Below are 26,237 nucleotides of genomic sequence, written 5' to 3'. Positions count from 1 at the left end.
GGGGGGGGGTGGGGGTCATTGACTCCAGCAAGTTAATCTAGCATTAAAGTATAAATTTGGGACCCAAACATTCTCGGCAAGTACGTGCACTCGCCCTAACAGCAAAATCGTTTACCCCGAATAGCCCGATCCCCGAGGGCCCCGGATAATCGAGAGTTGCCTGTATTTTTTGTTTTGAAGATACATTAGGGAATGTTTGTGCTTGGATTAGAAGCCAGTATTTATGGTGATGTGCTTGATTAGTAGTGGTCATAGTGAAAGTCACAGGAAGTTGAAATCACTGATATTAGTGATGAACGCATTTATAACATTCTTTTCTCTGCTTTTTTAACGAGGATTACTAGCTTCATCAAAATAGCAGACAAAAGAATTTCATATGAATCCAATGGCATACTAATATTGCACAACATGATTTCAATCCATTAGTTTGATGCATTGAAATGCTGGAGTTGGAGCAGCTGAACTGAGCTGATTGCATTTTAATTGTTTAAAAAGAAAAAAAAAATGGATAGTGATGAGAAATTTAAATGAAAATGCTGCCCTAGTTTTCAGTACCCTGGTGATGTCTGCCCCACCTGTGATAGAGACTGTAATTCCTGTATTGGACTGTACAGCCACCTGAGGACTCACTTTTAGAGTGGAAGCAAGTCTTCCTCGATTCCGAGGGACTGCCTATGATGATGATGATGGACAGTATCTGAATGGTAAATTATTGAGATCAGATATATTCTAAGGGGTACATTTTCACCTCCCCTGCACAGGCAGTGATGTGGTGGATTTGAATGGGATGAAATTGGGCAGGTTCTATAAAGGGTAGCTGATCTGCTCTCTTGAATCACCACCCATGTGGTGAAGGCGGAAGCTTGTGTGTATGTATATGTGTGTATATATATATATAATATATTTTTGTAATATATTTTACATTTTCCATTGCTCCTTTGGAAAGCAATCTATAAATGTAAATGATATTTTACAACTTATTGCTGATGTTTTACTACCATCACTATCATCAGATAAAAAAACTACTTCTCCCTTGCCCTCCCCCTCCCCCCTCCAAACAGCACTAACCAGATAACTGAGCTTCCACTACCCATGTAGACATCCCAGAAACTACATGCTGCCCAAGCATCACCCATACTCAGTGCTCAGGGAGCCATCAGATCCATCTCTTAATCTGAGCTTCCTCCATCCAACCAGGTTACGTCACTCAAAGGGCAGGGACGTAGCGAGGCCTGGTGAGGCCTCCTTGGCACCCACTGGGCCACCAGGAGTGGGTGCCGGGCTGCCTGTTGTCAGGCTGACTCCAGATATCCAGGACAATTAAAACAAAATGGTGGCCGCGGCAGTGCGCCCTCCTCTTTAAGGGCGGCCACACTGCCCAGCCACTGGCAGCTTCCCGTGGGGCAATGTCTCCCATGGAGCGGTAAAGGGGTCAGCGCGCAGCCAACAATGGGTCAGAGCGCTGGGCGGGTTGGAACGACAGGGCCTGACGGAACTCCGTTTCTGCCGCCCCCGGACCGGGGGCAATTGTGTATGGGTCGCACTCTCCGCAAACCCTCGGTCGGTAAGGCCTTATCACCTCTTATGGACCTTAAAAGTGGGGGCGGTTTCAACCCCATAGGACTAGATTTCCCATTATTTTTGCAAGCATATTGCCCACTTAACGTCCATTTTAACACTGAAATGAGGTGTAACGCCCAGATAGTACCCATTTAGCACAAAATGGAAACTGACGCCCAATTTTCAGACATTTATCACCGAGCGTTACTTTCCCCATGTATGTAACGGCGGGAAAAAATAATACCGTCCGCCCACTTTTTTTGGGCAGAATCATCAGAATGGGTGAAACTAATGCCCATAATATCGCCCAGCGTTACTTTCGGCACGTAATTAATGCCGAGATTCAATAATACCAACCGCTTTTTTTTTTGTCGTAAAGATCACATTTGCTGAAACTAGCGCCCAGTATATTGCCCAGTGTCAATTTCAACACCTTGCACACATCTCGCCCACAATATTGCTCGCCCAAAACAACGCTCTGAAAAAGTTGAACGGTTCTGAACAAATCACAGCAGTGTGGACGCCATTTTGAAAATCGCAGGTCGCTTCATTGAAAAGGCTGCTTCAACTTTGGATGAGTTTGGATTGACTCTGGAATTCTTCTCAGGTGAAGTGACCATCTGAACAGACATCTTTTCATACTGTGGATGATTGGGTTTTACTGTAGGTGTCTTTTAGTGTGGAAATTTATTGCTTGTGAACAATCGGCATTATACTTTTATTGGAATGGGGCCAGCCATTTCTCAGCCTGCATCGATTACTACGCAGATGCTGCAGAGTGAAAATGGCTCCATGTCTAATGCACAGTATTATGTGCCCAATCTATGACGTGCCAGACTGAGGAGGAGGTCCAGACCATACACCCTGCAATTACAGGGAGAAGCGGTCTTACCTCAACTTATCCGAGAACACCTGCCTTTGGAGACTGTGCTTCCACAAAGTGGTTATCAGTGAGATATGCCAGCTCATCAGGGCAGATCTGCAGTCTGCCAGCACCTTCAGGACATCACTGCCCGTCGAGGTCACAGTCAACCATGACACGGTTGCTCTACATGTTCGGTTCCTTTCGGGCCTCCGCGGTCGATATTTCCCCTCTGTCTCAGCATGCCACACATTGCTGCATTAGACAAGTCATGGAGGCCCTGTACGTGCGCAGGATGGACTTTATCAGCTTCCCTATGACCACGGAGGCTCAGACTGACAGGGCTGGAGCATCTACCGCATTGCTAAGTTCCCCAAGGTACAGGGAGCAGCAATACAGTGCACTCACATCGCCATGTGGGCACCTTCTTAGGACCCAGAGGTTTTTCGCTACAGAAAAGGATTTCACTCCCTGAAGGTCCACCTAGTTGTCAACCACAACTAGATATTTATGTCAAATGTCCGGGCAGCTTCGATGAGGCTCACATCCTGCGTGAGAGTGCTGTCTCTGACATGTTTACCAGTCAGCCATAAGGGCAATGCTGGATGCTTGGTGACAACTGATATGGCCTGGCCACCTGGTTTATGACCCCCACTGCGTGACACCCACACCTAGGCCGAAAAGAGATACGAGAGCCACAGAGCTACATGCAATGTGGTCCAGAAAACCATTAGTGTGCTTAAGCAGCGCTTTAGATGCCTGGAGCACTCAGGAGGGGAGCGACAATACAACCCTGAGCAAATAGCTCAATTCGTGGTCGTGTGCTCCATGCTGCACAACCTGGCTGTCAGGAGGGGACAAGAATTGCCAGAGGGACTGATGGTCCACCTCGAGAGAGAGAGGAACAGGAGGATGAGGGGCTGGATGCTGATCTCGGGCCAGACAATCAGGCTCACTATGCCCACGACCCCTCCAGACCGCAGAAATGGTGGCATCATAGCTGCAAGACTCTTACATCAGGAGCTCATAAATGAGCGATTTGCCTGAAAGAACGTTGCTATTATTGACAAAGCTGACACACTGCTGTGTGTGCAGCTCAGGCATCAATGGTGGGCATCACCTTGGTGCCAGTTAAAGTTTAAGTTGATTCAAGTTAAGTGTAATTATACCCTTTCATGTTAAGGAATCACCAGTGTGTAACGGTGCAGCTATCTGAGACAATGCGCAACAAGGTTATATTGAATAAAAAACATTTAATACCACCATTGGTCTGAAATCATAAGTATCATGGGCAAAAACACCCCATCCCCACCCCACTTTTTCGAACATTGACATCAATTAAATGGTCAACATGTCCAGCAACACAGAACACAAAAGCAAACCAACAGGGTGGCCCCCTCATCCCATACATTACAACAAATTGGATACACCCAGATGGAGATATAACAAAGTCATCACCTGCAGACATGCACCTCACTTTCCTTCCCCGCTCCCCTTCTTCTCCCCACCTCTACCCCTTCCTCTCCTCGCTCCACGCTGCCTGGCCGAGGAGCTCCTCAGCCAGTGCCTCATTGCGGGGGATGAAGGAAGATCCAGTGATTGCATGGATACGGGAGCGGGGAGGGTACGGAGATGGGAACACTTTCGGATCCAGAAGCAGGATCTTGCTCCTGTCTCGCATCTGTCATTGGCACTGGGGGTGCGGAACCTAGGGGTGGAGTGCCACGCTCCGGGACTACTGGGAGGTCTGTGCCAGCAGTGTTCCTGGCTATCACCTCCAGGACCTCTGCCATCCGCGGAACATACTCAGTCATGGTGCCGGAGATGCTGGCCAGCTGTCGGGATATGCCCCCCAATGCATTTAAGATCTGGTACCTGTGTCTACAGTTCTCCTGGACAACTGTACCATCTCTCCGCTCTCATCTGGCGCTCGTGGAGCAGACGTGCCGTGTCCACGAAACCTCTGCGGGGTCGGCGCTGTCCTGGGGTCACCTGGGATGCTCTGTGGCGAGGTGCTTGGGCCTGGTACCTCCAGAGTGGAGGTGGGAATGGTCGGAGGAGTACTAGATGGCCTTGTGATGGAATGCCTTCTGGAGCCTGGCAATGCAGACTCCTCATAGTCCGCGCTCTCATCCATGGAGAACAAACGCAGCTTGGACCTCCTCAGCAGCAGATGAAGGATCATCCGGAGAGTCCGGCCCCGCGCCCCCACCTTCTGGCCTCTGTGGTCTTGCCTTGGGACGCGCTGCTGGCTGAGCTGCAAAACACAAATGAGGTTATTAGAGGAGAAGAGGGTGCTAGGGTCACAAGGTGAGTCCAGCGCTACACACAGCATATGCACGACAAAAGCACCACCGCTCTCAAAATCATCACAGACATCACATTTCATGGTCATCAACACATTCTACATTGCAATGATTCTCATGAGGCCAGCATTATTTATAGGACAATTTTAGAAATCATCTATCATATATTATTGTTCGGATATGAGTGGGTGTGGCATCTATTGACTTTACATCACTCAATGGTGTATACTGTACTCACGTGGCATCACTTCAGGGTCTGCAGCTGCCTGCGTGGCCGACCGGGGGTGCCTCCCCATTAGTGCGAGCACCCGCTCCTCCATGTCATTGAGGTCGCTGGTGACTGGTGGCCCCCCACCCGTTCGCCTCTGCTCAGACTTATTCATCGAGTGTTTCTTTTGTAAAAGGTAACAGGACGACATGGCATGAGATCATTGCGTGAAATCATTGCTAGGTACTGTCACAGAGACTGATACAACACATAACTGACAGATGTAATCATAATTATTATGAGAATTTTCATTCTTTACCTAAAGACGTGCACCATGAGTGCACTTTGAGTACAACATTCCGGTAACGTGAAAGACCTCACATCTGATGATAGTCACTCATGATTTGACAAATCAAATTATATAAACACATAAGTACATGTAAATAAATGTAATACTTACTCTTGCGGATCCGACAAGGTTGTTCCATCGCTTGCGGCATTGGTTGCCCTCACACACCTCATTGGTCGCCGACGAGACCACCTCTGCTATCCCGGCCCATATCTTCTGGTAGGCTTTTGGGGTGGGCTTCCCACGCCCTCCCTGGGTCAAAACACCCCAGTGTGACTGGACTTCCTGCATGAAGGAGGCATTAGCCTCATCCGAGAACCTCCTCGCTCTTTTGCATCCTCCAATGTGTTCCTCTCCCAGCTCACTGCTCTCGCCAGTGTCAGTCTCCACAGCATGCTTTGTTGCCATCTCCTCTCCCTCCATTATAGACACCAAATTCGGGAAAATATCTGGCTGGGAACAGCAAATTTTTTTGGCACAATTTGCTATAAAGCTCAAAACTCTCCCTCCTTCCTCCCAAAGCAACCACACCACACCCACACATGCCTTCACTCCCTCTCAGCTCCCTCTCTCTGTCTCCTCTTATGCGCATGTAATGATGACCCTTGACCTCCTGAATCGCGGGAAACAAGCATTGCCATGCCGTTGCGGAGGACGGCAACACTTTACAGCAGACGGTCAGAGAGATTTAACCCTAATGCCTATTTCAGATTGCTCGCAGTAACGCCCAATTTTTAAATGGAGACTAGGGGTTTTGAAAATGGGCGCCAAACCAGCGATCTGAAAACCCATTTTTACCGCCCTTGCTGGAAATAATGCCCATTTTTGGGCGTTCTACACAAAAGTGTAAAATCTAGCCCATAGTCTCTTATCTCATCTTGTCTTGTCCCTCCTAGTCTGGAGTTAGTAGCTCATACACACCAAGATATCTTCAGTCAGAGGCCTCATTGTTCATAACTGCTTATTATCAGTTGTTTATGTTCATGCAGTTGGTCGTGTACACTAACTATTTCATTTCATTATCAGACTGTTGTACCATGAAATGAATCTTTAAATTCTAATACAAGTATTCCAGAAACAAAACTTACATAATTCTAGTAAGACACAACTTATTCATAAACCCCTTACTTTTCTTGAGCACTAATCATTTAAACACTGTTATTCGCACCACAGTTTCATTTGCATAATCATATACGTTTTTAGGCACCCCTAATTTCTAACACATCAGGAGTGTGATGGAATATTCTCCACTTGCCTGGATGAGTGCAGCTCTAACAACACACAAGAAGCTCGACACCATCCAGGACAAAGCAGCCTGCTTGATTGCTACCCCATCCGCCAACTTAAACATTCACTCCCTCCACCACCAACGCACCATAGCTGCAGCTGCAGTGTGTACCATCTATAAGATGCACTGCAGCAACTCGCCAAGGCTTCTTCGGCAGCAGCTCCCAAACCTGCGACCTTTACCATATAGAAGGACAAGGGCAGCAGGCGCATGGGAACACCATCACCTGAAAATTCCCCTCCAAGTCACACACCATCCTGACTTGGAAATATATCCCCGTTCCTTCATCGCCGCTGGGTCAAAATCCTGGAACTCCCACCGTAACAGCACTGTGGGAGTACCTTCGGCACACGGACTGCAGCGGTTCCAGAAGGCGGCTCACCACTATCTATTCAAGGGCAATTAGGGATGGGCAATAAAAGCTGGCCTTGCTAGTGATACCCACGAATAAATAAAATTAAAACATTTTCAACATGTAGTGCCAGAAAAATGTTAATAACTGTAAAATCAATGTGTATATATCTGGGAATGCCACGGAACATGATGCAAAATATATATTTTTAAGTTACTACTGTAAGGGATGGTACAGGTTATTAGGTTTACAGGAAGGATAGGGAATCTGGCAGAGGGGGTAGGGTAGTATTCGTGATTCAGGATGAAATTACTTCTATGCAAGGTAAGCAGGCAGTGGAGACTTTATGGGTAGAATTAAGAAATAGAAAATGATTTAAGATTGTCGTGGGAGTTATTTATAGGCCCCTTGCTAGCAGCAATGCAGAGATTAGACAAGCATGGAGTAAAGGTAGAGTGGCTTTAATGGGGGATTTTAACTTCCATATAGATTGGGAGAAGCAGATGTACGTGATCATGTCACAAAGGTAGTGAATTTCTTGAGTGGGTTCAGAATAGTTTTCTGCAACAATATGTCCTAAAACGAATTACGAGGCATGCCATATTAGACTTAATAATAAGCAATGAGCCAGATTTAGTTAACAGCCTAATGGTGCATGAACATTTATATAATAGCGACCATAATGGGCTGTAAATTGCGGCTGCTCCGGGTGCGTACGATGTGCGCTGGCACCCGATGAGGCATTGCAAGTGCTAATTCTTGGCGCGCAATGCGCATGTGCCGAGAACCGACATTTGCGAACCGTCAAAATGTCTTTTGACAGATTGCACGCATCCCGGGAGAAGGATATTCGGTGCAGAGATTTGGGCTATTTGCAAATGTCCTTCAAACTCTGACGCCTGGTAAAAGCTTAGCCTGCTTTTACCAGCGTAAGAGTTTTAAATGATAGAAAAATTTAATTTTATCACTAATTTTTATATTAAAAACCCTGTCCATTAAGGTAAGTTTATTTTTTACCCCTATTGAAACATATGAAAAAAAATGTTTTAATTGTTTTTGTCGAAAACAATTAATTAAATTCAATTTCAATTAATTTTAAATAATTGAGGTGTTTTTATTTATTGTGTTGTTGTTCCTGTGTTTTTGGGGGTATTCTCATTGATAATAATGGGAGCTCGTACAACCAGAGCTCCCATTATTATCAACGAGAATACTCCATGTTCATTGGTGGTCCTGGCCCTCGTGATCGCAGGTTGCGCCTACGTTCCTGGGATATGCGAGCCCATACTCTGGGCTGCAAATGGAGGCCTCGGACCGCAAGGGACAGGGACTCACCAAAATTAACGTAAGAAAATTAACAGCAATGAAGAAAATAATGGCACTAAAGAGTGACAAAATCCCAGGACCAGATGGTTTCCATCCCAGGGTTTTAAAGGAAGTTTATGTGGCTCGGTATCAAGTTTATAATACTCCTGGGAAGCGCCTTGGGAAGTTTCACTATGTTAAAGGTGCTATATAAATACAAGTTTTGTTGTTGAAGTAGGTGAGCACATTGCAGATGCCCTAACTATAATCTTCCAAAATTCTCTTGATTCAGGAACTGTTCCTTCAGATTGGAAAAATTGCACATGTCACTCCACTATTTAAGAAAGGTGATGGGAGGGAAACCAAGGAATTATAGACCAGTTAGCCTAACATCTGTTGTTACTAGAGTCTATAATTAAGGTTGAAGTGACTGAACACCTTGAAAATGTTCAGCTGGCCAGCATAAATTTGTAAAGGGTAGGTCATTCCTGACAAACTGATTGAATTTTTTGTAGCGGTGACTAAAGTCTTGGACAGGGGAATGTCTATGGATGTTATTTATATGGACCTCCAGAAGGCATTCGATAAAGTCCCTCGTAAGAGACTGTTAGCTAAGTTGAAGATCATGGAATTGAGGGCAAATTATTGACCTAGTTAGGACATTAGGTGAGCAGCAGGAGCGAGAGAGCAGGGATAATGGGCAGGTACTCTAATTGGCAGTATAGAACAGGAGTAGGCCATTGAGCCTCTCGAGCCTGGTCCGCCATTCATTGAGATCATGGCTCATCTGTGACCTAACTCCATATATGCCCTTTCACCCATATCTCATTAAAATTTGGTTATCTGAAATGTTATCAGTCTCCAAATTAAAATTAACAATTGATCTAGCATCAATTGCTGTTTGAGGAAGGAAGTTCCAAACTTCTACCACCCTTTGTGTGTAGAAATGTTTCCTAATTTCACTCCTGAAAGGTCTGGCTCTAATTTTTAGACTGTGCCCCTTAATACTAGACTCTCAACCCATGGAAATAGTTTCTCTCTATCTACCCTTTCAGTTCCCCTTAATATCTTGAAAACGTTGATCAAATCATCCTTAATCTTCTAAATTATAGGGAATGCAACCCTAATTTGTGTAATCTCTCCTCGTAATTTAACCCTTGGAATCAGGTATTGTTCTGGTAAATATACTTTGCACTCCCTCCAAGGCCAATATATCCTTCCTCAGGTGCGGAGGCCCGAACTGCTCACAGTACTCCAGGTGTGATCTAACCAGGACTTTGTATGGCTGCAGCATAAATTCTACACCTTGTATTCTAGTCCTCCAGATATAAAGGCCAGCATTCTGTCAGCATTTTTGATTATTTTCTGTACTTGTTCATGATATTTTAATGATCTCTGTACTTGGACCTCCATGTCTCTTTGGACCTCCACTGTTTTTAGCTTTTCATCATTTAGCAAATACCCTGTTCTATCCTTTTTTGTCCAAAGTAGATGACCTCACATTAATAATCACTTGCCACAATTTTGCCCATTCACTTAATCTATTAATATCCTTTTGTCATTTTATGCTTCCATCCACACTGCTTACAATGCAGCCTACCTTTGTGTCATCGGCAAATTTGGATATATAAGAACATAAGAACATAAGAAATAGGAACAGGAGTCGGCCATACGGCCCCTCGAGCCTGCTCTGCCATTCAATAAGATCATGGCTGATCTGATCATGGACTCAGTTCCACTTCCCCGCCCACTCCCCATAACCCAATATCCCCTTATCGTTTAAGAAACTGTCTATTTCTGTCAAAATATATTCAATGTCCCAGCTTCCACAGCACTCTGAGGCAGCAAATTCCACAGATTTACAACCCTCTGAGAGAAGAAATTTCTCCTCACCTCTGTTTTAAATGGGCGGCCCCTTATTCTAAGATCATGCCCTCTAGTTCTAGTCTCCCCCATATATGGTTTTCTATGACATCATCTAAGTCATTAATAAATATGGTGAATAGTTGAGGCCCCCACACAGATCCCTGTGGGACACCACTAGTCATGTGCTGTCAATTAGAGTACCTGCCCATTATTCCTACTCTCTGTCTCCTGCCGCTCAGCCAATTTCCTAACGAGCTCAGTAATTTGCCTTCAATTCCATGGGCTTCTACCTTAATTAACAGTCTCTTATGTGGGACTTTATCAAGTGCCTTCTGGAAGTCCATATAAATAACATCCATAGACATTCCCCTGTCCACTACTTTAGTGACCTCTTCAAAAAATTCAATTAGATTTGTCAGGCATGATCTACTTTTCACAAATCCATGCTGGCTCTCTCTGATCAACTGAAAATTTTCGAGGTGTCCAGTCACCCGTTCCTTCTTTAGAGACTCTAGCAATTTCCTGAACACAGTTGTTTGGCTAACTGTTCTATAATTCCCTGGTCTCCCTCTCTCACCATTCTTAAGTAGTGGGGTGACATGTGCAATTTTCCAATCTAAAGGAACAGTTCCTGAATTGAGAGAACTTTGGAAGATTATCGTTAGGGCATCTGCAATGTGCTCACCTACTTCCTTTAAAATCCTGGGATAGAAACCATGTGATCCTGGATTTGTCACTCTTTAGTGCCATCATTTTCTTCATTTCTGTTATTTTGCTTACACTCATTTTATTAAATCCCTGTCATTGATTCAATATTAGTTTCCTTGGGATTTTCAGCATGCTATTCTCTTCCTCTACTGTAAATACTGACATAAATTATTCAACATGTGCGTAACTTCCTTATTATCATTGACAAAATTCCCGATATCAGTTTTTAAGGGGCCAACATTATTCCTGACTGCCCTCTTTTTCCTAATATCATTGCAAAACATTCTTCGTATTGATTTTGATATTCCTTTCAAGTTTCTTTTCATACTCCTTTTTGTAGGTCTTACTGTCTGTTTTGTCATCCCTTGCTGTTTTTTGTATCTTTCTCATGTTTCCCACATTGCAACAGTGACTACACTCTAAAAGTAATTGATATGCTGTAAAGCACTTTGAGACGTCCGGTGGTCGTGAATCGCGCTATATAAATGTAAATCTTTTCTTTTATTCGCCAGTATCTGTGCTATTTTTTGCATTCTCTTATGTTTTTTCTTTTAGTTTTATGCTGTCCCTTACCTCTTTAGCTGTCCATGGCTGATTTATTTGGCAAGTAGTGCTTTTGCCCATCACGGGTATAAACTGGTTCAGTATCACGTTAAATTCTTTTTTGAACATCTCCCACTGATCTTCCGTCATTTTACCCATTAACAGATTTGCCCAGTTCACTGTGGACAGTCTCCGTCTCATTGCATTAAAGTCAGTCTTACCTAAATCTAGAATCTTAGTAGCTGTTTCGTGTTTCTCCCTTTCAAACACTGCGTTGAACTCGATCATATAGGCTGTTAACTAAATCTGGCTCATTACTCCTCATTACGAAATCTAATATGGCATGCCCCCTTGTTGCTTCTAGGACATAATGTTGTAGAATACTATAACGGACACACTCGAAAATTCCCAACCTTTCTGACAGGTGCTCGACTGTTTCTCCCAATCTACATAAAAGTTAAAATCCCCCATTATAACCACTCTACCTTTGCTCCATGCTTGACAGTCTCTGCATTTATACAATTTTGCACTTCACAGTTGCTACCAGGGGGCCTATAAACAACTCCCACTACAACCTTAAATCCTTTCCTATTTCTTAATTATAAAGTGCTCAATTTTCTCCAATGCCGTTTTTTTGGCGTATTTGAAGAGTTACATCCGTTTTTTTGGGGCCAAACTACGCAAAAAAAAATCATCCAACTTTCCCCGTTTGAATTGTTGATTTTGGCGCCGCGTAGCCTGTCCTTTAGCTTTGGGGGTGGAGCCTAAGATTTGCGCCAAAAAGATCGGGTTGCCAGGGTAACGAGGGACACACTGCGGGCTGAAGCTGGAAAGTGAAACTTACAACACATTTTGGCCAGCTCACAGCAACCTGCACAAGCACCTTGTACATCGCAGCTGCTTACCAGCATGAAATTATTAAAGAGTTTATGGCAAAAAATCTATCCCCTCCACCCCCCACCTGGATGCCGCTCCTAACCCTGGACAAAAGGCCTCCCTTGTCCCAATACCTGTGCCTTGTGCTGCTCCTAACCGTGGCCGAACGGCCTCCTTCCTCCGGGTGCCCTATCTCACCTGGGTTCTGCATACTATCGGTCACACCAGCCCCATTCTGAACCTGCACCTCTCTACGAGGTGTGACCGAGGTCTGGAGCAAACTGTCCAGATCCTCCTCCCCTTCCCTTATGTGTCAGAGTGTCTCCAACTCGCACTCCAGCTCAGTGACTCTGAGCTGGAGAGATTCGAGATTCCACAAGCTCCCACCTACTGCGATCCAGACACACAACCATATTTTAGTCTAAACTTGTTTTATTTATTTAATTAGTTAAAGTCTTTATTCAAATGATTATTTATAGTTATATTAATTTGTTTATCTAATTGTTATTTATTTAATGAAGTACATTATAGATTCCCAGCTCTTAGTTTAAACCACTGTCCTAACTTAGAGAAAAAAAATATTAATCCTCACCAACCAATCATCTACCTGCTCCTAGTTTTTTTGTTGTTTTTGAATTCGACGAGTATATTCTGCCTCCGCTGCTGCTGCCCAGGTCCGCGCTGCCTCAGCCTCCCGCTCCGTTTATATTCTTCCTTCACTGCTGCCGGCTCCGCTCAGGTCCACGCTGCCTCAGCTTCCTGCTCCAGTTATATTCTGCCTTCGCTGCTGCTGCCGCTCAGGTCCACCAAGGATGTGACTAGTGGCATGCCACAGGGATCTGCGTTGGGTTCTCAAATATTCAATGTATTTATTATCATCATCATAGGCAGTCCCTCGAAGCGAGGATGACTTGCTTCCACCTCAAAAAGGAATGAGTTCACAGGTGTTTCAATGAAGGAACTAATATTCCAGATCCCAAACTATATCTTGAAGGGTGGAAGATGCCTATGCGTGAATTTTTTTACCGTGTGGTGGCCGTTGCACACCAGCCACCACACGGGCTTGACAGAGCTAGGTCTTGGTCCTGTGGCAAGGCTTACCCAAGACGACTGGAGACCAGCTCTGCTGCACGGACCTAGTGCGCACACATATCACAGTGTGGGCTGGCCCGTGCTGCCCCTGGGCCCTCGCCTCTTCTGGCCCCGAACTCACGCCTCCTCTGGGCCCCGATCACTTCCTTCTACAAACTCTTGCTGCTCCTTCGCCCCTCCTGCTGTGCCTGCCCACACTGCAATCAGTGACCTGGCTTCGCAGCCGTCGCCCTCCTGCAGCAGCACGTGCTGCTCCCTGCAGTGGTATGCTGCCACATGCTGCTCTCTCTGACGGCTCCGGCCTGCTGATGGTCTTGCAGGCCATTGACTTAGTTGATGGGATAGAGAGCCACATATCCACGTTCTCTGATGACACAAAGATAGACAGCATTGTAAGCAGTGTAGATGGAAGCATAACATTACAAAGAGATAATAATAGATGTGAATGGACAAAACTGTGGCAAAGGGATTTCAATATAGGCAAGTGTGAGGTCATCAACTTTGGACCTTAAAAGGATAGATCAGAGTACTTTCTAAATGGTGAAAGGGTAGAAGCAGTGGAGGTCCAAAGAGACTTGAAGGGTCCATGTACATAGATCATTAAAATGTCATGGACAGGTACAGAAAATAATCAAAAATGTTGAGGAATGCTGGCCTTTATATCTAGAGGACTAGAATAAAAGGGGATAGGAGTTATGCTACAGTTATACAAAACCCTGGTTAGACCACACCTGGAATACTGTGAGCAGTTTTGGACACCACACCTAAGGAAGGATATATTGGCTTTGGAAGGAGTGCAGGGTAGGTTTACCAGAATGATACCCGGACTCCAAAGGTTAAATTACGAGGAGCGATTACACAATTTACTAAATTCCAGGAAATACAACCCTAGTTTCAGGGATGATTTGATCAAAGTTTGCAAGATATTAAGGGGAACTGATAGGGTGAGAGAGAGAAATATTCTGCTGGTGGGGAGTCTAGGACTAGAGGACAAAACCTAAAAATTAGAGCCAGGCCTTTCAGGAGTGAAGTTAGGAAAGTCTTCTACACACAAAGGGCGGTAGAAATTTGGAACTCTCTTCTGCAAATGGCAGTCAATTGTTAATTTTAATTCTAAGATTGATAGATTTCTGTGAACCAAAGATATTATGGTATATGGGTCAAAGGCAGGTATATGGAGTTAGGTCGCAAATCAGCCATGATCTCATTGAATGGAGGAACAGACTCGAGGCGTTAAATGGCCTACTCCTGTTCCTATGTTCTTACAAACCTTTAATACTTAGCAGCATTATCGAGTTGTGCCGACCCAGCTTGGAGTGCCTTGAGCTCTGCCTTGGGGAAATTTAGATGCATGCAGCGGAGTTGGTAAGTGCTCTGACCAGAAAGAAATTCCGATTGAAAATTACCTCCAATACGGTATAAAAACAGAAAATACTGGAAAACACTCAGTAGGTCAGGCAGCATCTGTGGAGAGAGAAACGAGAATTAACGTTTCCGGGTGATGATCTTTCGTCAGAAATCAATGTGGTGTAGTGGGACTGCTGGTGGGTAGGAATAATGCTGACCTACTGTGGCTGTGGTGTTGAATCAGCCAAGGAGTGGACATCCCGCTCTCGGAGAATCTTTTGAAAGGCTGCATTTACTGGAACTACTAGAGAATATTGAGGGCTATTAGCAGTGTTGTTAGTCTATATAGCTATAATTAAATAAAATGTTTTTAATGTAAAGTTTTTGATTGTATAAACCAAAAGTACCAATACTATCTTGGACTTCAATAAATAATTAAAAGCAATTTGTAGCCATTACTCTTTGCACAGCATTACAAAGCATGCCGATTATGCACTAAAATTATAGAGCTGAGAACTATAATTTCAGCTAGAGGTGCTTCTTTATCCTAGTGATCTGATGGTTTTTTTATACCACCTAATTTTCGGCACAGCTGTACGAAGGCCATTTATTTGGGACATCTGAAAGGAAAAGCTTAGCCAGATCAGCAATGTCCTAAGGCAGAATAGGAGAGGCAGGAATAAACAGGCCTGGCTCATAGGGTTTTTGTGTGGAACTATTTGAAGCACAGCGAATCAGCTCAATAAATGTGCCTTTTGATAACAAAGTTTGATTGACATGATTATTTTCAGTTGTGAAGAAAGGACCGCATCTGAAATGTTAAGTTTGTCTGTTCTCTCTACAATTGCTGACTAAACTGCTGTATGTTTCCAGCATTTTCTGTTTTTGTTTTGGATTTTCAGCATCTCCAATAATTTGCTGTTTATTTGTTCAGTTTAACTATTTTTAATCATCCATTATCGTATTATGACAAAAAAAGTGTATATGTGCCCGTGCTTTTAATCTGCGCACTGGAAGCAGGAACAACACCGAGAGGCTAATTGGAGTACTTGGTGCTATTTTCTTTATAATATGTCATTATTGGTAGGGGGGGTGCGGGGTGGGGGGGGGGGTTAATTGCTCTATTCAATGCTTTTGTTGCCTTTAACTGTTTGAGGAATATTTTGGCACAGCCTATTTTATAGGCATTCTTACACTTTCCTGCTTGGATGCATAAATTTGCATCAGTTTTTTTTTTACTTATAACTGACATTTGAAAAGGGTTTCCAGAGATATTTTAGGAACTTTTTTTCATATTCTTTGTGGTCGGAGTGGAAACACATTATTTCTCTGCTGCTGTGAACTGCTTGACACACATCTATTGTAATCCTTCTCATCCTTGTTTCAAATCCTCCCATGGCCTCGCCCCTCCCTGTCTCTGTAATCTCCTCCAGCCCCACAACCCCCTGAGATGTCTGCACTCCTTTAATTCTGCCCTCTTGAGCATCCCTGATTATAATCGCTCAACGATTGTGGCCGTGCCTTCTGTTGCCTAGGCCCCAAGCTCTGGAACTCCCTGCCTAAACCTCTCCGCCTCCCTCTCTTTCCTCCTTCAGGAAGCTCCTTCAAACCTACCTCTTTGACCAAGCTTTTGATCATCTGCGCTAATTTCTCCTTCTGCGGCTCGGTGTCAAATGTTTTATCTCCAAATACTCCTGTGAAGCGCCTTGGGACGTTTCACTACATTAAAGGCGCTATATAAATACAAGTTGTTGTTCTGACAGGTGGCGAAATTGAGTTAAACACAAACAGGTTCCCTAGAATTCGATAAGAGACTTCAAAACTGAAGATAGATTTCAGCATATTTTCTTCTTTATCCATTAGTTCATTATTGATACTTGAAACGGTCAGCATTCTCAACATTTGTGGGGTAATTTTACAGGCACACCTGCTTCACCTGCCGGTGACGTGTATCAGAAATGCTGGTAAGCGCTGTCCACGATTTTGCCACCATTACACTGTATTTATAGCACAGAAAGAGGACACAACAGGTCCATGCCGGTAAAATGAATGGTGGGAAAATCTGCTTCTCTGAAGGTTGTTGACTCCTTGCTGGAGAACAGTTCCACAAGCACTAGTTGACTACTGGTATTTAAGATGGCTGACAAGTTAGCAGGCTGTTTGACTGTAGGCAGCATCACAGACAAGACTGATCTCGTTCTCAACTGATAGCCACACATAAAATTCTGATACCGGATGGTAGATAGCAACCAGTATCAGTTGCCATGCAGCAGAATTGTAAATCCGTTCTTTAGGAATGGGTTAGATTTTACAGCACATGGTCTACAGAAGAGATATTTTCCCCCTTGTCCTGTGATTAACATGCATTTTGTTCATATGTGATTAATTTTATCAATTTCTATCAAAAGGGCTAAAAGGGTTACATTATGAGGACAGATTGCATAGACTAAGCTTGTATGGCCTTGAGTTTAGAAGATTAGGGGGTGATCTAATTAAGGTGTTTAAGATGATTAAAGGATTTGTTCGGATAGAGATAAACTATGTCCTCTGGTGGGGGAGTCCAAGACAAGGTGCCATAAACTTAAAATTAGATCGCATCCATTCAGAGATATGTCAGGAAGCACTTCTTCACACAAAAAGTAACATAAATTTGAAACTCTCGTCCCCAAAAAGCTGTTGAGGCTAGGTGAATTGAAAACTTCACAACTAAGCTTGATAGATTTTTGTTAGTTAAGGTTATCTAAGGATATGGAACCAAGGTGCGTACATGGAGTTAAGATACAGATCAGCCATGGTCTAATTGAATGACAGTACAGACTCAAGAGGCTGAATGGCCTACTCCTATTCCTATGTTTTTATGGCTGTAGCTGACGTGTATTTTTTTAAATTTAATTTCAGGGCTTGAACCAGAAGATATTGAAGCTGGCAAAATGACTTCTACCGAATCTATTTCATTACCATGCAATCAATCAACTGAAGAGGTGATACATGCAATAGGTTCCAAGATTCATGTAGTGCACATTCACATTGATGTGACAGGAAACGATGGAACAGAAGGCAGTGGAGACTTTGACTTGGATCAATTTCTATTTGAAACACAAGCACCAACAACAGCCACAATGGAGGATGTCCCTCCGTCACTCAGTTTTATTAATGGGAAGAGCCAGATGGAATTTGACCCCCCATATGGTAAATTAAATGGGGAGGAAGCAAGGGGAGACCAAGTAGAAAGTGTATCACCCACCATAAGTACAATACAAGATATGGATACTACAGAAAAACACAGTGAAAGCAAGGCTCATTTCACGATTGGCAGCGGAATTGCTGGAACGCAGGAACTAGGAATCTCCACTGAGAGACTGAAAATAGTTTTGACTGGCAAAGAACCTGAAATTCCAGGAGTTACAGAAGACCCAACAAAAATTAGTTCTGGGATAGAAGATAGTTTTGATGGGGAACGCTGGATCATCTCATCAGTCACACAGGCTGCCTATTCAACCAGTGCGACTCAAAAAAAACCCAGAGTAATTTCAGTGACAGAACCATTGGCAGAAAAGCATCAGCATCATGTGGTTGTTACAACTGCACCAAAGGACATTGGTTCACATACAATTGAAGTAAGGACTACAGCAGATGAAACAGTGGTCTTACTAACAGAAAAGACAGAAGTCTCCGTATCAGCAGAAATTGTTATTCCAACACACAAAGCAGAACTGCACCTGCATTCCACTGAGCCCGAGTATAGCACTTCACTAAAAGCATTTGGTAATGAAGAGGTCGAGAGTTCTGGTGAAGGCTATGAAACTATTAGTGGTTCTGTTTCAGATACTTTGAGGGGAACAACTACAGAAACAGTTATTGTAAAGAAACCTGAAACACATTCAGAAATTTCTGAGAAAACATCAATCCCAGAAACAGCAACACCGACTGAAAAACATACAGCTATTGCATTTACAGCTGAGGAGGGTTCTGGTGGAGAAATGGCTGGCTCTGTGTCTGATACTAAGTTAACTGTATCCAGCATCACTGTGTCATCGCTAACCGAGGGAGCTCATAGAGATATTGGATATCAGCATGCTGTTCAAGGGACTGTTCCAGAGAGTATGCAAAAAGAAACCAAAGATGTGCCAGTGACAGAATCATCTGGCGGTAAAGATAGCAAGACATCAAAACCAGAAGAAAGTATGGAGGAACAAAAACATGAAATAGATTTAATCACACCAACCAAATTGACGACTATTGGCAGTATAAGTGACAAACCTGATTTAGATACCCCTGCAGTGTCAAAACCTATAGATAAGAAAATAATCAAGGAGATTAAAGAAGGCACTAGCACAGTGATTACATTTATAAACTTAGAAGGTTCAGGTGAAGTTTCCAGCAGTGAGTCTATTAGTTTATCACGTGCAAGTGTGCCTACCTTGATTGGTGAGAAGGAAACCCCAAAAACCTTCACTTCAGTCACAACGGAAGCAGTGAATGAGGGTGTCACAGATGTTGTCACACCTGGAACTGCCAGACAGGCTGGAGTATCCACATCTGGATTAGCACAGACTATTATGGAAATGGAAAAAACATATACACAACTGGCAGACAAATCTCCAGCAACAATGTTGGTTGGTGAGAAGGAAATCAGTAAAACATTAGTGTCAGTCACAACCAAAGCAATGGATGAGGGAGTTCCCCAGGCTAAGGTTACTCCAACAATTGAACTGAAGTCACAAGAAGCAACATCAGAAGCAACAAAGGTGACCACAGAGATCGAAAAATCTCCACCAACTGAGGAAGAGAGTTTAACTCTTTCTTCACTTATAGAGAGTTCTGGAGAAGAAGCGCTAAGCATTACACAAGCTGTCCGGCTAGTTCCAGATATTTCTACTTTAGAAATGAGCAGCCAGGTAGTTCCTGTGATTAGAAGAACATCATTGGTTGGGGAAACTCTCCATACTGCTGTTACAGCTGCAACCGAGAGAGAGGCTGGAATATCCACATCTGGATTACCAATGACAATGTCAGAAATGGAAAAATTGCTGGTAAAAACACATACACAACTGGCAGACAAATCTCCAGCAACAATGTTGGCTGATGAGAAGGAAACCAGTAAAACATTAGTGTCAGTCACAACCAAAGCAATGGATGAGGGAGTTCCCCAGGCCACTGTTACTCTGACAATTGAACTGAAGTCACAAGAAGCAACATCAGAAGCAACAAAGGCGACCACAAAGATTGAAAAATCTCCACCAACTGAGGAAGAGGGTTCAGCTCTTTCTTCACTTATAGAGAGTTCTGGAGAAGAAGCGCTAAGCATTACACAAGCTGTCCGGCTAGTTCCAGATATTTCTACTTTAGAAATGAGCAGCCAGGTAGTTCCTGTGACTAGAAGAACATCATTGGTTGGGGAAACTCTCCATACTGCTGTTACAGCTGCAACCGAGAGAGAGGCTGGAATATCCACATCTGGATTCGCACAGACCATTACGGAAATGGAAAAAGCACATACACAACCGGCAGACAAATCTCCAGCAACAATGTTGGTTGGTGAGAAGGAAACCAGTAAAACATTAGTGTCAGTCACAACCAAAACAATGGATGAGGGAGTTCCCCAGGCCACTGTTACTCCAACAATTGAACTGAAGTCACAAGAAGCAACATCAGAAGCAACAAAGGCGACCACAGAGATCGAAAAACAGCCAGAAAAAGAGGCTACGGATTCTTCTGAGAAATCTCCACCAACTGAGGTAACCAGAAAAGTAGAGGAAGAGGGTTCAGCTCTTTCTTCACTTATAGAAAGTTCTGGAGAAGAAGCGCTAAGCATTACACAAGCTGTCCGGCTAGTTCCAGATATTTCTACTTTAGAAATAAGCAGCCAGGTAGTTCCTGTGACTAGAAGAACATCATTGGTTGGGGAAACTCTCCATACTGCTGTTACAGCTGCAACCGAGAGAGAGGCTGGAATATCCACATCTGGATTACCAATGACAATGTCAGAAATGGAAAAATTGCTGGTAAAAACACATACACAACTGGCAGACAAATCTCCAGCAACAATGTTGGCTGATGAGAAGGAAACCAGTAAAACATTAGTGTCAGTCACAACCAAAGCAATGGATGAGGGAGTTCCCCAGGCCACTGTTACTCTGACAATTGAACTGAAGTCACAAGAAGCAACATCAGAAGCAACAAAGGTGATAACAGAGATTGAAAAATCTCCACCAACTGAGGAAGAGGGTTCAACTCTTTTTTCAGAAATAGGAAGTTCTGGTGAAGAATCAGCTGACAAACTATTCACAGAGGTTTCCTTTTCAGAAATGAGTGGCAGTGTTACATTAATGACTACAAGAGTTCCAGTAGATGTGGGAGTTCCCCATGCTGCTGTTACACCTGCACATGAGGGAGTGACGTTTACAAAGGCAGAACTATCCATAAAATCCTCATCTGAAGAGTCCACTACATCAACAAAAGAGATAGCCGCAGAAATTCATTCTGGGGAAGTTGAAAGTTCAGGGGAAGATACTTTCAGCACTGCAACTGTTCTGAGATTAGTCACAGTTGCTTCTGGTTTAGATATTGAAAATAAGACTAGTATTTTCACATCGGAACCTGTCGAACAAGCCATGGTGAGCAAAGATCAAATAGGAGAACTATCCACTGAATCTTTAACTGGACTTGTAAGTGAAAGTAAGGAACTTGGGAAAATTGAGCAGAGGCCAGAGACAGGTACAGTGGCACAGCAACTGGAATTAGTCTCCGAAGAAAGTGCTGAAGATGAACAAAACCATACTTTAGGATTTGTTCACCCTCAAGATGGGGGAGACAGTGAAAGTGAAGTAGACTCAGGTGAGGGGACAACTGACAGCAAAATGCAGAGAGCTAACAAAACAATGGGATTAGGCTTAAGCACAACAGTTCCATTAAATGAGCAGGAAAGCTCTGGGGAAGGTACTCCTAGAGTAGAATTGCTACAAGAAGGGGAAGTTCAACCAACTACTGTGGCTGTACATGAGGAAAGAAGTGACGAGTCCACATCAGAAGCACTAGAGAAAATTGAGGTTACTGGTGAACCACAATCAAAACCAGCTGTAAAATACCCTAGGCAGTCACCGACTCCCTGGGAACATGTCATAGACGCTAGTGAAGGAGGCAGAAGAACAGTCATTCCTTTTACTGAAGAAGAAAGTTCTGATGATTTAACAGAGACTAAGCTTGACATCAAATTTACTACTACTGTTTCTGCTCTGACAAGTGAAGTGTTCTTCGGAAAAGAACCTCAAGTATTTGTTAGTAGTATTCATGTAAAAGAAATCTCACCAGTAACAACTGAAACTCCTGTTTCAACCGAAAGAGCAAAGGACATATTTCAGTCTAGGATAGTTCATAGGCCAAGTATCAAAGTAAGTGATGAAATAAATTACACACAACCAATAATTCATAGCACTGTAAGCAGTCCAGTGGATCATAAAACATTTGAAATATTGCTAAACACAGTTAAAACAGAGCTAAAAGAAACCCAAGAGGGAACTGTAAAACCTCATGGCAAGACATCAGGAACAGCAGCCATTGTTCTTGGGGAAGATGACCAACTGCCAGTAGATAAAATTACAGATAGTCCTCTTGTACCTCAAAATATTAGTGTAATTTACATTAATGGTAAGGAAAATGGAATCAGTATTATAGAGGAACAGAAATTTGGAACTACCACAGCATCAGATTTTATAATTGACGTTGACAATAACTTAAGAGACGGGAACGAAGAAATTGAAGTAAAAATTGGTGAGGCATCTCCAACTCATTTGCCAACTCATAATGCTACAAAAAGATTGGAAATTGTCCAAACTGAGGTAATGAAGTATATTGCCACTGAAGTCTTCAATAATATACTTCAGACAGATGTTGATGGATCTGGAGAATTGTCTTCACCTTTAATCACAGTAGCTCCAAAACAAAAAAGAATAATCAGCACAACTGGCACAAAAGTTTCCTTAGATAAAATTGGAAAAGACATCCATAAACCGCAGACAGAGAAGAACATATTGCCATTATTTACAAGTACAATTTTACCACAACAGGTTGAAAACACCTCTCTGGAAACTGTAACTATTTCAACCACTGAAGGCACCCAGGAGAACATGCCGCGAATAGTTCCAGGTAAAGAAGAGGGTGAGATATATACATCCACTGTGCAGATTCCTTTGAAGGATGTAGACGGCCCAAGTACATTTTCAGAAAAATCAATTACTTATCAAATGGTCAATGATTCAAAGGCCTATGCAAGTGTTCTATCCGTTGAAGGATACACTACTCCTGTGATAGAACATAAGAAGGACATCAAAGACTCACAAGTATCCAGTTTATTCCAAGAGGAATTTTCTGGAGATGGTATTAAAACATTTACCCGCTTGTCAGATAAGGCTGCCCCTTCTTCGCAGACATCATCTCAACTTGATTTTAAAATTACTCACACACAAAGTTTACCAACAAAAGCAACTTCTGTGTATTCTTCTGAAGAGCGGGCTCTAATTTTGACGCAAATACCTACAGAACATGCTGATGTATCTACCAATAACTTTCTCTCATCAGCTGTACAAGTTACTAAATATGCAGAAGAAAGTATATCAATGGTGCTGCCTGAAAAGAAGCATGATGAGGAATTTATAAAAATTGCGACAGCACAACCAACAACACGGAGAATTGAATTGGAAGAACTGGAAAGTTTGCCTTCACCGTCGACCTTTGCCATTGTTTCTACGAAAGAAGAGATTGGAGCAAGTCAGATAATTATACAACCAACTATTAGTTACAAAGCATTTTCACAGACAATGGACAAGAGCACTGAGGAGAGTGTAGCTAAAACAACATCTTCATTGGAACTCGGTGAGAAATTACAATTAGTAGAAAGTTCTGCAGCATATTCAATTCCCATCAAAACGCTTGAAACAGAATCACTCATACCACAAACAACTGCTTACCCAAGCACTGACCATAAAACTTCTTTATCTGAATTTGAAGGACATACTGAAGAACACATTATAGGAACAATACTGCCACCAGATCCACACAGTGCCACAATTGGAAAAGTAGAGGCTTCACCAGCACAAAATATTTATGTTGAAATTTCTAAAGGGACTATAGTCAGCACTGCTACACCTTTATGGCTATCTACAGAAGAAAAGGCTGAAAAGAATATTACAGAACCTGTCAGAGTCACAACAGTATCGTCCTCTTTACACGAGAGCTCTTCACAGGAGCTGAAATTATTTGTTAAGGAAGATTTCAAAGATACAACAGTAGTGTCACTTCAAACGGATACAAAATTAAAGGAAGTCAAGGCACCTCCTTCAATACCTACTTCATCTTCTGTAGGACAACCTTTAATAAGTCGTACTAACCTCCACACAGATGCTCCTTCATCATTATCATCTGACCGACCAGAAGACTGGAGGTCTACACAAACAGCTCAAGTATTGATACAGAGCACTGATGATTCTGGTAAAATTATCTTTGATTGGACACAAACTGACATCAAAGCAACTGAAACATCACTGGCATCGACAGCTCGATCGAAGACCACCTCTAAAATTGAGTTTTGGGAACATAGTGAAACTAGTGAACCCATAATTGATGGTGAGCCAGACGATGGTGAGACTGTTCATGTACCAGGTATGAAATATCAGTCAGAATACTTCTTTCTCCAGATTTTTAATATCACAAAGATGCAAAGATAAATACTGTGTTGAGCATATTTTGTGTGAATATCACATTACTTTTGGTAATTTATATTCCCAAATGTTTTTACTTAAAGGGATACTTTCTAAATGAGCATTCCTGGGCAGAGCCTCACCCATGGGAAGCATGGTATTGGGAAATGGATGGAAAATGGGAATTCCACCCATATTTTCCTGATAATGCTCCCAGCAGGCAAGGCTCTGCACCAGGAGTGATTCTTCATTCAAACTCTTTTATTTCCTTCAATGGAGAAATGTTAGTGCCTGTCTGGAAGGCTCTGCCAAATGAAATACTTAACAAAAATAGAGTTCAGGTAGAATTGGTCTTGTCCCACATAAGTACACCTAATATAGCCTAGGCGTGACATTGATGGAAACTGTAGAAAAGCCTATTAATTAGATCTGTCTTGTAGGAATAATAGTTTGAGCTTGAAGCTTGTTACCAGGTTTTTTTTTTACATGTGATGCCAAATTTGCCTTTTGAGTTGCCCTACATAAACCGATTGAATTTAACTATTGACTTACCAAGAAGATAGCTAGATCTCAACAAAAACAACAAAAAGCTAGAAATACACAGGTAGCACCTGTGGAGAAACAGAAGTTAGTCAGTCAATGTTTCAGGTCTAAGACCCTTTCTCAGAACTGCGAGGTATTACAGAGGAACAGCATTTAAAAAGGAACAGAACAAGGAAAAGGAAAAAGGAAAAAAAAAGCACACGCACAGAAAAATAAATAGAATGGGCTGTGAAGTGCTTAGATGGAGAACATAGAAACATAGAAACATAGAAAATAGGTGCAGGAGTAGGCCATTCGGCCCTTCTAGCCTGCACCGCCATTCAATGAGTTCATGGCTGAACATGCAACTTCAGTACCCCATTCCTGCTTTCTCACCATACCCCTTGATTCCCCTAGTAGTAAGGACTTCATCTAACTCCTTTTTGAATATATTTAGTGAATTGGCCTCAACAACTTTCTGTGGTAGAGAATTCCACAGGTTCACCACTCTCTGGGTGAAGAAATTCCTCCTCATCTCGGTCCTAAATGGCTTCCCCCTTATCCTTAGACTGTGTCCCCTGGTTCTGGACTTCCCCAACATTGGGAACATTCTTCCTGCATCTAACCTGTCTAACCCCGTCAGAATTTTAAACGTTTCTATGAGGTCCCCTCTCATTCTTCTGAACTCCAGTGAATACAAGCCCAGTTGATCCAGTCTTTCTTGATAGGTCAGTCCCGCCATCCCGGGAATCAGTCCGGTGAACCTTCGCTGCACCCCCTCAATAGCAAGAATGTCCTTCCTCAGGTTAGGAGACCAAAACTGTACACAATACTCCAGGTGTGGCCTCACAAAGGCCCTGTACAACTGCAGCAACACCTCCCTGCCCTTGTACTCAAATCCCCTCGCTATGAAGGCCAACATGCCATTTGCTTTCTTAACCGCCTGCTGTACCTGCATGCCAACCTTCAATGACTGATGTACCATGACACCCAGGTCTCTTTGCACCTGCCCTTTTCCTAATCTGTCACCATTCAGATAATAGTCTGTCTCTCTGTTTTTACCACCAAAGTGGATAACCTCACATTTATCCACATTATACTTCATCTGCCATGCATTTGCCCACTCACCTAACCTATCCAAGTCGCTCTGCAGCCTCATAGAATCCTCCTTGCAGCTCACACTGCCACCCAACTTAGTGTCATCCGCAAATTTGGAGATACTACATTTAATCCCCTCGTCTAAATCATTAATGTACAGTGTAAACAGCTGGGGCCCCAGCACAGAACCTTGCGGTACCCCACTAGTCACTGCCTGCCATTCTGAAAAGTCCCCATTTACTCCTACTCTTTGCTTCCTG

The 26,237-nt window shown here is 43.1% G+C and overlaps 1 protein-coding gene across 4 annotated transcripts in view; it reads left to right on the top strand.

The window, feature by feature from the left end:
* Nucleotides 1-26,237, top strand: part of LOC139267315 (versican core protein-like) — a 270,388-nt gene that overhangs the window by 158,489 nt on the left and 85,662 nt on the right. For all 4 annotated transcript variants that reach the window (XM_070885459.1, XM_070885431.1, XM_070885450.1 and 1 more), the window contains one exon: nucleotides 17,561-24,319. In XM_070885459.1, coding sequence (XP_070741560.1) covers nucleotides 17,561-24,319 — 6,759 coding nt within the window. The remainder of the gene's footprint in view (nucleotides 1-17,560; nucleotides 24,320-26,237) is intronic.

The sequence above is a fragment of the Pristiophorus japonicus genome, chromosome 1 (genome assembly GCF_044704955.1).
Source record: "Pristiophorus japonicus isolate sPriJap1 chromosome 1, sPriJap1.hap1, whole genome shotgun sequence".
Taxonomy (NCBI): domain Eukaryota; kingdom Metazoa; phylum Chordata; class Chondrichthyes; family Pristiophoridae; genus Pristiophorus; species Pristiophorus japonicus.
This window is presented reverse-complemented; position numbering and strand designations above follow the sequence as displayed.